Source organism: Prionailurus viverrinus, chromosome X (assembly GCF_022837055.1).
Source record: "Prionailurus viverrinus isolate Anna chromosome X, UM_Priviv_1.0, whole genome shotgun sequence".
Lineage (NCBI taxonomy): Eukaryota > Metazoa > Chordata > Mammalia > Carnivora > Felidae > Prionailurus > Prionailurus viverrinus.
This window is the reverse complement of record NC_062579.1, coordinates 59,384,014-59,394,830: the sequence shown is the minus strand read 5'-3', so window position 1 is coordinate 59,394,830 and position 10,817 is coordinate 59,384,014. Positions and strand designations below refer to the sequence as shown.

The window sequence follows — 10,817 nt, the reverse complement described above, 5'->3', positions numbered from 1 at the left end:
CCTGCTCAAGCTCTGTCTCTTTCATGTCTCTGTTATGCCCAGAATTTGTGATCCCCAAATACCGCCAGGGAGCCAAGTCCGATGTAAAAACAAAAGAGCCTTTTATTCGAGCTAGCTCGAGCTCAATCCCCTACCTGCACTGGCTGGGGAAGGGTCCGAGTCCTGTTAGGCAGGTCAGCGGGAGGTTACTCAAGGGGAGGAGGCATGGTCAAGGTGAAGGACACAGAACAAGATGGAGTTGGCCGGTGTAGGCCCGCCCTTTCAGTCTCAATAAATAAACGTTAAAAAAAATTTTTTTAAAGAATTAAACCTGTACCTTCCTCACAGGAATCTAGTATTGTTGCAGGATTTTTTACCACAATACACAGAATTCATTGCCTTGCCACTTTGAAGAACAAAGAGGTGGACACAAAATGAGCAGCAGGCAAAATTTATTAGAGTATAAGATTAGAAAGGAAGAATAGTAGGAAAGCTCTGTTTACAGAGAAGGGACATTCAGAAGTGAATGCCTGAGAACTCTAGGCAAGGGTCCTTGTTTTATAAGGTTCTGGTCAGCCCTCCCTCTTCCCTTCTCCCTTATTCCTTCTCAGGTTCTACCCTTATTGTCTTTTGGGGTTTTTTAATGTTTATTTATTTTTGACAGAGAGAGAGAGCATGAGCGGGGGAGGGTCAGAGAGAGAGGAGGACACAGAATCCGAAGCAGGCTCCGGGCTCTGAGCCGTCAGCACAGAGCCCAACACAGGGCTTGAACTCACAGACCATGAGATCATGACCTGAGCCGAAGTCGGACGCTCAACCGACTGAGCCACCCAGGTGCCCCTACCCTTATTGTCTTGATAGCTCTAGGTGCTGGGTTGTCCATGCCTGATTGGCTTGTTTTCGTTGTTATGAGGGGTTGTCTATGGCCGCACTTAGGTCTTTTGTCAAATTCCAGAGGGAAACCTGAGGAGGAGTAGGCAGTGTCTGTTACATTCTTAAGAGGAACTTTTATGCCCAGGGTGGGTTGCTGTGGTCAAACACTACCAGCATTGTTCCAAAATGTGTCTTTCCCCACCCAGGGACCTCAGATCCTAGTCCTTTCCCTCTCTGCCTATTTCATCCTTTTTTTTCCAATCATAGTATGCCAGCTGACATGCCTTCTTATTCCTGTGAACCAGTGGAAGACCTTAAATTTCTCTTCAAATGACAATAAAGGACTGGAGATTTTTTTTTTTTTGGCTTCTCTTTCTCATAATATTAACCTTATTTTGTTATCTTTTCTGGTGTCTGCCTGGTGCCAAGACTCCTTCACCACCATAACTTCTAGCTGACAGATGATCTTTTCTACTCAAGGAGGTTCATATATGTTGTCTACCTTAGATTGGCTGCCTTTGCCTTTGGTAACTCCTGTATATGAACACCCAACTGACCAATGTTGACACACAGTTAGGGACATCTCTACACCCCTGTTCAGCAGGAAGAAGTTACAGAAGAAAATACCTTCCACCCTCAGAAACCTTAAAGATTTTAAGAGTCAAAAGTTTTCAGGGGGAAAGATGTGGGGAACAAAGGCAGAAGGAAATGGCAGATAGAATTAAATTTCCTTATAACCTGCAGCCCAGTGACAGATACTTGAGGCTGGCAGAGTAAAATGTTTCTCCAGGAACTCCCTATGTCTTAATGCTAATGATTTGCTAGAAGGAAAACAACCTTAGCTTGACAATGGCTAGGCCTCCAGTATCCTGTGAGTCTTCTATAGCATATGAAAATCTCATTGGAAACTCCCCTTGATTTTACCTCCCCCAACTCCCAAATATATATAACCAGTTTCTCCACAGGGTTCGGGGCAGCTCTGCCCATGGGTCCTGTCCCTGTGCTTTAATAAAATCAACTTTTTGCACCAAAGACATCTTCAAGAATTCTTTCTTGGCCATAAGCTCCAAACCCTACAAACTCCACCATCACCCCAAAAACCTCATCAGCAATGATTTCAAAAATTATGAAGAAGGTATTTGTAAGACACTGAACTGCTGGAGGAATTATTAACTCTTCATGTTCATAGTATTATTTCTTGTGCTCCCATTTATAATATCAAAATAATTCACCATGATTAATGATAGGATAGTGAGCCAACAGAAGTAATAGGGATTTGCCATGTACTATTTGTCGTTATCATTTAAGAATATTATAATTTAGTACTATTACTTTTCTCATAATTCAAATGAATTGAAATATGATTTTGAATGAATAAGTATAAAATAATTGTCCACTTAGAATACTGCAAGAAACATTATCAGTGATGAGGGAACTTGGGGCAAGCTGAGGGCAAAATACAGGCTGGCTCTCCCCCCAACTCCCCTGCCCAGGTGGAATATGTGTGATATTTCTCAGACACTCCTGGCTACCCAAAAACAAAGGAAAGGGGTTTAAGTGCTTGCCATGGTAATGTGGGAAACTAAGGCAAATGAAAAATTAAATTCCCTTACTGCCTACAGCCAATTGACAAGTCCTTGAAATCAGCAGAGTGACCGCCCTCTAGGAGCTCAGCTCAGCTGCTTAGATGATGACAATTTGCTAGGGGCAAAAGAGAATCTTACCTTTTTTCCCAGCTTCAAGGATCCTGTAAGTCAAGTTCCTTTATCTCAACTGCCCCAAGACACATGCTGGCAATCATACTCCAAGCTTATGGTCTCCTGATATACATCTGAAGGGTCTTATGACTGAGGTTTTATTAAACAGTAATAAATGGCATTTTCCTAGCAACCACTAGCCCCTCAAGGTCCTGGAAACCTTGCTTCTAAAATTCCTTAGAGACTTATTCTATCCCCGATCTCCTCCCAACCTGAGGATATATAATGAATTACCTGTCACGACCTCAGTGCAGTTCTTCCTACCCATGGGTCCTGTCCCCATGCTTGAATAAAATCAACTTTTTGCACCAAAGACATCTTCAAGAATTCTCTCTTGGCCATTGGCTCTGGACCCCATGAGTCCCCCATCATCCCAAAACTTCATAAATCAGCATTTAATAAAGCTCAGGAGAAAATATTGACCAAACATTTTTCTAGCATTTTCCAGAATCAATTACAAGGCACCCTGTTTTCTCTAGAGTTCTCTATGGCATATTTTTGTAGACAAAACAATGGAATAATTCTGTTTAATTCTAGTGTATATAGCAAAATTTAGAATCCTAAAAAAGGAAATTTAGAAATTACATTTAAATTATTTTCTGTCATTTTTTTCTTTTCTCCTTTCCCACTTTCTAAAACATGTATTACTCATCTAAAATTACTATTATACTATTTAGAAACTCCAGGAACACGTAAAATATGTTTCTAAAAGGACTGAGTTTATTGTAAAGCATCACATTAAGTTTGAATCTCAGTAAACAAAACTATGTCTTCACTGTATGTTGATTTTGGCATAGAACACAGACTTGCACACATCAAATGATAGGGTAAGGTAATTTAAAGTAAAAGGTGGTTTTTTTTAAGTAATAAAGTAGTGTGGAACTAAGGTACAATATGTATATCTTCTGGGTAAGTAATTAAGTCATAATGTTTTTTGTTTTCTTACAAGTTTTCATAATTAATATTTTAAAAATTGACTCTTTTATCTGATACTTGTGTTATCACTGGAATAGAAGCATAGAAAAGATTCTCTCTGCTTAGATTTACATATTCATACAATATGTGCCCAAGCTGAAACAAACATGTCAAATATCTGAGAGGTAGTGGCATTCATGACCACAAGTTGATTTAAAAGTGTGAACCATTAAGATTTTTTTTAGCAAAGACCTAAGGAAAACCAGACTTGGGCATTGAGTGCTGACCTATTTTGTAATAGTTAATTAGAAGTCTGAGCTTTTTGCAAAAAGAATGCCATTTTAAAATTACATGCTAGCCCACTTTCATAATATATATATGTATATATATACATACATATATATATATGTGTATGTATATATATACATGTTTCAATGAGGCAAGCAACTTAGAAACATAATTGCATCATAGCTCTGCAGTTAAGGGAGGAACTTGTCAATTGAACATATCTGTTTTTTGTTTTTTTTTTGTAGATCATCTGTTCTGATCACTGAAGTAAACAATAAAGGGCTACATTTAGAAGCATAAAAAAACCTGTTTAGTACATAAAAGTTTCAATTACAAAATAATGGGAATGTTATAATTACCATAAGAAATTACAATGTCTGACATATAAAAATTACCTGCAACTGCTTTTTAATCACAATAATGTTACATCAAAGGGTACATATTTTTGTTAGCTAAAATTAATGAGGCAATTTTGGAACAAGAGACAGATTCTTTTGCTCTGTTTTAAAAGCTGCAATAATAATACCAGAAAAGGCACAGGTCTTTTTTTTCTTTTTTACAATCACTGAAGTATATAAAATGCCTTGGCAGATAACAATACTATTCCATGACATCTAAAAATTTTGTTCACTTCTCATTCTCCTCATCATAATACTCACATTTTAATTATGTATTATTCATTTTGATTGTTTGCATGTGAAAACACCAAATAATCTATTATCTCAACATTAAGCTGATTTCTTTTGAAGATAATTTTAAGAGCAATAGAGATTCCTTTTTCAGGATGCTTAAGGCAGAATGTTTCAGGTTCATGCTTGCTGCTTTGCCTGAGCTTCTGCTTCCTGAAATGAAAAACAAACAAAACATAAATTTAAATATCACAAAACAGACATCCATGTACATTTTGGTTACACTATATTAGCTCAAATTATTAAGAATATTCAAAAACAAAAACAAATGTTTCCCAGAGAAGACTGCTTAAAAATTCTTAATAGAAAAACTATAAAATAGAAACTTCTGCTTAGAAGCAGATGTAATAGAAGACTGCCTAATCATTACTAATTGTGTGAAATAATTCCATAAAAGCCAGTGATTTCCAATTATAGTTCAAATTTTAAAAAATAAATGATTTCCTTTCTCTGTGATTTTTCATCAAAAATTGAGTGTTCAAAACATTGTCACCTAAAGTTTACAGTTAGTTGTTTTGTTTAATTAAGGTTTAAATTACTTTAAAAATGTGATATTTATTAAAATGTTGTTGCTTTAAATTTTATAACGGTAGGCAGGAAAACAGGTCAGGTTTTCTTTCTTCTCCTCTGGGCAATGAGTATTTCTACCATAGGAACTCTGACCTATAGGTGTGCTCTGGAACCTACCATACTACTTGACACAAAATACACTTCAAGGAAAGTTTATGGAACTAAAGATGGGTGGTAAGAGTGACTTTGGTGAAAGAAACTTCAGAGTTAGGTTGTAGAAATCATGCATACTAGACAATATCATTCTAAACACCTGTCATAAATTGAATACTTGATGGTCTCAGGAGGAGTAGGAGTAGCTGAATACTCCAGATACTCTGCCCAGAAGAAGGGGGAAAGAGCAAAAATGAAAGATGCCTAGATTCTTACAAAACAAAAAAAGGTAGAAATGAAAGAAAGAAGGATGCAAAAGAGGACACTGTAATTCATTTTTTTTAATTTTTAAAAAAATGTTTATTTATTTTTGAGAGAGAGAAAGAGAGCACAAGTAGGGGAGAGGCAGAGAGAGAGGGAGACAAAGAATCCAAAGCAGGCCCCATGCTGTCTGTGCAAAGTCTGATTTGGGGCTCAAACACATGAACCATGAGATCATGACCTGAGCCAAAGTTAGAAGCTCAACTGACTGAGCTGAGCCACCCATGAACCCCTGTAATTCATTCTTAGTACATTTTCAACAAAACAGATGTAAAATACTACCTTCCAGAAACCTTGGCAAAAAAAAAAAAAAAGATCCTAAGCGCTTTTAAAACTTTAAATATCATGTTACGTTGTCAAAATGAATATATCTTAGACCCTCATTATGCATTTTGTTTCATTTTATGGAACAAGCTTGTGAGAATTTCCTCATAACATAATGAATTTTACACTAAGACTCCTCAAAGGCTTAGCTCATATCATTGGGGAAGTAGTTATATAAAAATGTGAATATGGGTGCCTGGGTGGCTCAGTCGGCTGAGCACCCAACTCTTGATTTCGGCTCAGGTCATCACCCAGGGTCGTGGAATGGAGCCCTGTGTACAGCTTTGTGCTGAGTGTGGAACCTGCTTAGAATTCTCTCTCTCTGTCTCTGTCTCTCTGTCTCTCTCTCTCCCTCTGCCCCTCTTTCTGACTCGTGTTCTCTCTCTAAAAAAAAAAAATAATAAAATACAATAGAAATAGAAATAAAAATGTGAATATGTCCTAATGTGAAGTCCTTCTTTTTATGCACATCTAATGCCTCTGAGTAACTAGTATTTTGGAAACACCCTAAATCCCTAAAGTCACATCTTATCACTCTTTGCTGTAATTAGTTATAAATCCTTTATCTCTCAGTTATCCCTTTTAATGGAAGAAATTATTGGCACAGACATCCAAAACAAAAAAGCTATTCAATTTTTTTGTAATTTGCCTTTGCAATAATACATTGTATTTAAAGTAAATTATTTACTTTTCTAATTATATTTTATCCATCAAATATATAAATTGTGCTAAAATATTTGTTAGTACATAAATGTAAGTAGCCAATAATTATAGTTCATGGATTATCTAATTAAACTGAGAGATTTGGAAACAGCCATATGAGGTATCTTCCCCCTTTATTCCTAATATAAACATCATTCCATAAATGTACCAATTTTGCATCAAATAATCCTGGGTTCAGATTTTAGCTCTGTTACTTAATAATTATGTAACCTTGGACAAATTAAATTATCTGAGCATCAGTTTCCTTTTCTATAAAATGTCATTGAGGACACCTAGCTCATAACGATGGTTTAAGGATAAAATGAGTTGTATGTGAAGGGTCTAGCTCAGTGCTTGGCCATTTCAAGCATACGTCCTTCTTTCCTGCTTTTCTCTTCTCCACTTTTTGCCAAGTAACTAGGACCAACACCACAGCTAAGTGAAATTAATATAAAATTTCTCTTGGAGATGTGATAAAATAGAATGGGCTTAGTGGAAATAGGAATGTTTCAAATCTCACAGCAGAGGCAGACTCCATTGCTCCTCCCTGAAGCAGTGTGGTTCAACCAAAGCTAATGAGAACATTTCTGCAACCAGCATTCTCTACTCCCTCAATATACTACTAGTGAATATGCGTCAATAATTTTTTCTCTCAACATTAACATCACCAGATTTTTATTTTTTAGTAAAAAAATGTTATTTCATATCTGAAAACCATCACCTTCTATAAAAAAATGCTAGTACTCAGGAATAATCTTCCATATTAATAAAATAAATAGTAAATATTAATATACCCTGTTTTGAATGCATCCATATACAAAATAATATAAAAATTGTCTTTCACAGGAGGATTCCTTGTTTTATGGAAATATGTGTCAGAAGATATTTTTAAATACCAAGTTCTCCACTGAATTGGTTTTGAATAATTTTTAAATGTAAATAGAATGTATGCAAGTTATTTGGAACATAAAGAAAGGAGAAAAATATTCATGTTTAGCTATGGTTCAGTTCAGTCTCTTAACATAGAGTATTAATCATACAGTAAAAACAATTATATACCTTATTATAATGTATCTTTTCACAAACTCATTTTTTTAATGAAAGCACTAGTTCTTTCAGTGAATAAACTATTTTTGTCAACACTATTTTTGGACATTTAACTTGTTTTCAAAGTTTCAGGATTATATATAGTGCTTTGAAACATATTTTTATCCATAAAATTCATTCAGTGTTGATTTATTTTGGTTGACCCCACTGTTAGACATTTAATTTACTTCCAAAGTTTTAGGATTGCAAATAGCATTTTGATTTATGTTTTTATTCATAAAACTTTTTCCATGTATAGAATTATTTCATTAATGAAGACTATAATACCCCATGTGAAATTACTGGGTGAAGAACTGTAAACATTTTAGGGTCCTTGATACCTGTTTGCCATTCTAGTTATCAAAAGAAAGTACCAATTCATACTACCACCAGCAATATGTGAGCATTTTAATGCACCCTTCTTAGCACTGAGTATTATCTTTTGTTTTATATTTACTAATTTCATGGATGAAAATTGAATCTCATTTTATCACATGTCTTTATTGTCAGTGCATTTTTCAAATGTGGGTTAACTAGTTGTATTTCTTATTTTGTATACTTTCTTTTTTTGAGAGAGTGTGTAAGCATGAGCAGGGGAGGGGCAGAGGATGAGGGAGGGAGAGAATCTTAAGCAGGCTCCATGATCAGCACAGAGCCCAATGCTGGGCTCCATCTCACCACTGTGAGATCATGATCTGAGCTGAAATCAAAAGCTGGACGCTTAACTGACTAAGCCACACAGTCACCCCTTATTTTGTATACTTTCTCTTTGTCAGTTCTTTCTGGAAGGCTTATTGTCATTTTAAATTAAAGGGGGAAAAAATTCTGAAAGCTGAGCTGAAGAATAGAAAAATCATCATTCCGATATCAAATTTATCACTTTTAGTCTTGGAAAAAAAACCTATTAAAAACCTATGGGGCGCCTGGGTGGCGCAGTCGGTTAAGCCTCCGACTTCAGCCAGGTCACGATCTCGCGGCCCGTGAGTTCCAGCCCCGCGTCAGGCTCTGGGCTGATGGCTCAGAGCCTGGAGCCTGTTTCCGATTCTGTGTCTCCCTCTCTCTCTGCCCCTCCCCCGTTCATGCTCTGTCTCTCTCTGTCCCAAAAATAAATAAATGTTGAAAAAAAAATTAAAAAAAAAAACCTATGAAATACTAGCATTCAAAATCTTCCTATCACCAAATAAAAGACATAGCATAGGGAATATAGGGAATACTGTAATAGTATTACATGGTGACAAATGATAGCTTACTATAATTCGTACAAAAGTTGAATCACTATGTTGTACACCTGAAATTAATGTAATATTGTGTGTCAACTATACTCAAGTAAAAACAAATTAAACAAAATAAAACAATCTCCCTATTACCAATCCTCCCTTAACTCCACTGTCAACTCAAGATCTTTTCTTATTATCCCAATCTATCCACTCTCTCCTTGCTAACATGCACTGTTTTACTTTATTCTTACTCCTAGGCTTAAATGAGGATGGAAAAAAAAACCTATCAGCTGACTGGCTCCACTATGAACTCATCAACTCTAGCTGGACCCTCTATTTTGCTCAGCCATACTTCCATTCACAATCTTAATCTACTCTAGACTATTTTCACCAACTGAATCCTTTCAATTCTCCTCAAAGTTCTAATACCTTAAATTTCCCATCACACCTAGCAGATGACCTTACACTAAATATAAGAAATTTTAAAATATGAACTTCTCTAACCTCCTTGCACATTAAAATTTCTATTTTTATCCTTCTCTTCTCATTCTGTCCAATGTCAGAAAAAAATGCATGTCCTCTCCTTTCCAAGACTAACTCTTCCCCTGGATCACTCACTTTTTTGTTTCCTACATGATGTTTGTTTTATTTTCCAGTCACTCAGGTTAGAAGCCCTGTATATAGCTTCACTTCTTCCCAGTTCTTTACATACACAAACATCTCATAAATTTCTATATCTTATTATACATGAGTTTTCTATATCTCCTAAATTCATTTTTCCTTTCCATGGCCACTATACCACTTTAAGCCCTCTTCATTACTTTTCTGGACTTCTAAAGTACCCTCTAATGGGTAGGCCTATCTCTAATATCTCATTTCTCCAATATTTTATAATCCATACAGCTTTCAAATTTATTCTCTTAAGACATAGATCAAATCACATCTTAAAGTACAGAGATAATCTTATCACTGTATTCCCCCTTTTCCTACCTTGGCTTTTAGATACCTAGAGGATAAAACTGAAAGTACCTAACACAGCATTCATAATTTAGTCCAAACCTACCTAGTCAATCTCACCTCCTCTATTTAATATGCCCTATTATGGAGACATGCAGCACTACACTTTGCTCCCTGAAAATATCATCATGTGAAGCTACATGCAGTAGTTCCTGTTCTGCCTCTATGAAAGACACCTTAGTGTCATTTCAGTATTTTTGAATCCCTAGCAGCTCAAATGTCACTTCCTCTATGAAACTTTCCCCAAATTCCTTAAAAATAATTTATTATTATTTTCTCTGGATGCCTATGGCACTTTTTTTCACACCATACAGAATTTACTATAATATGTGTTGGATTATAATTATTTGTAGTCATATTTGTTATATAATTATTTGTATACTTTTCCTTCACTAGGTTAAAAACATTTTGAAGGTAGCGACTATGTTGTATTCTCCATATTTGTCTCACCATCAATGTCAAGTTAGTGTTTGGCACTCAATAAATACTTACTGAATGAATGACTTCTACTTTTAACTAAAGAAGAGGGAGTAATCAGTCACAGAAAACAGATAATCCTTCTTTTCATACTTCCTCTTATCTGAACTGAAATCAATGATTTAACTTGGGTTTTACTAACTTGATTAAACAGAAATGTCTTACCTAACATTTCTTCCAACTTAAATTATACAAAGCCTAAAATAAGACATTTTATTCATGGGAAAAGAAATTTCAGGAAGGAAACAGAATTTCACAGTGAATCAGACAGCAATGTTAGTAAATTATCTCTAGTTGAAAACAAGCAATAACACAGATTCCCGAAATTGGAGAAGGAGCTGGAGTTCAAAGAATCCATTTAACATAAAATCAGTTGCTATGAATAAAACATAAAATGATAGAACAGGGGGGTATACATTCTGATTAAGCCAGCCTGTGTAGAAAAGACCTATGGTAAAAAGCATGGGGTGCCTGGGTGGCTCAGTTGGTTGAGCAGCCAACTTCAGTTC

General features: G+C 35.7%; 1 protein-coding gene across 3 annotated transcripts in view; it reads right to left on the bottom strand.

The window, feature by feature from the left end:
* Window positions 1-3,307: 3,307 nt before the first annotated feature.
* Window positions 3,308-10,817, bottom strand: part of SH3BGRL (SH3 domain binding glutamate rich protein like) — an 84,826-nt gene continuing 77,316 nt past the window's right edge. For all 3 annotated transcript variants that reach the window (XM_047844900.1, XM_047844898.1, XM_047844901.1), the window contains one exon: window positions 3,308-4,654. In XM_047844900.1, coding sequence (XP_047700856.1) covers window positions 4,622-4,654 — 33 coding nt within the window. In that variant the 3' untranslated portion in view covers window positions 3,308-4,621. The remainder of the gene's footprint in view (window positions 4,655-10,817) is intronic.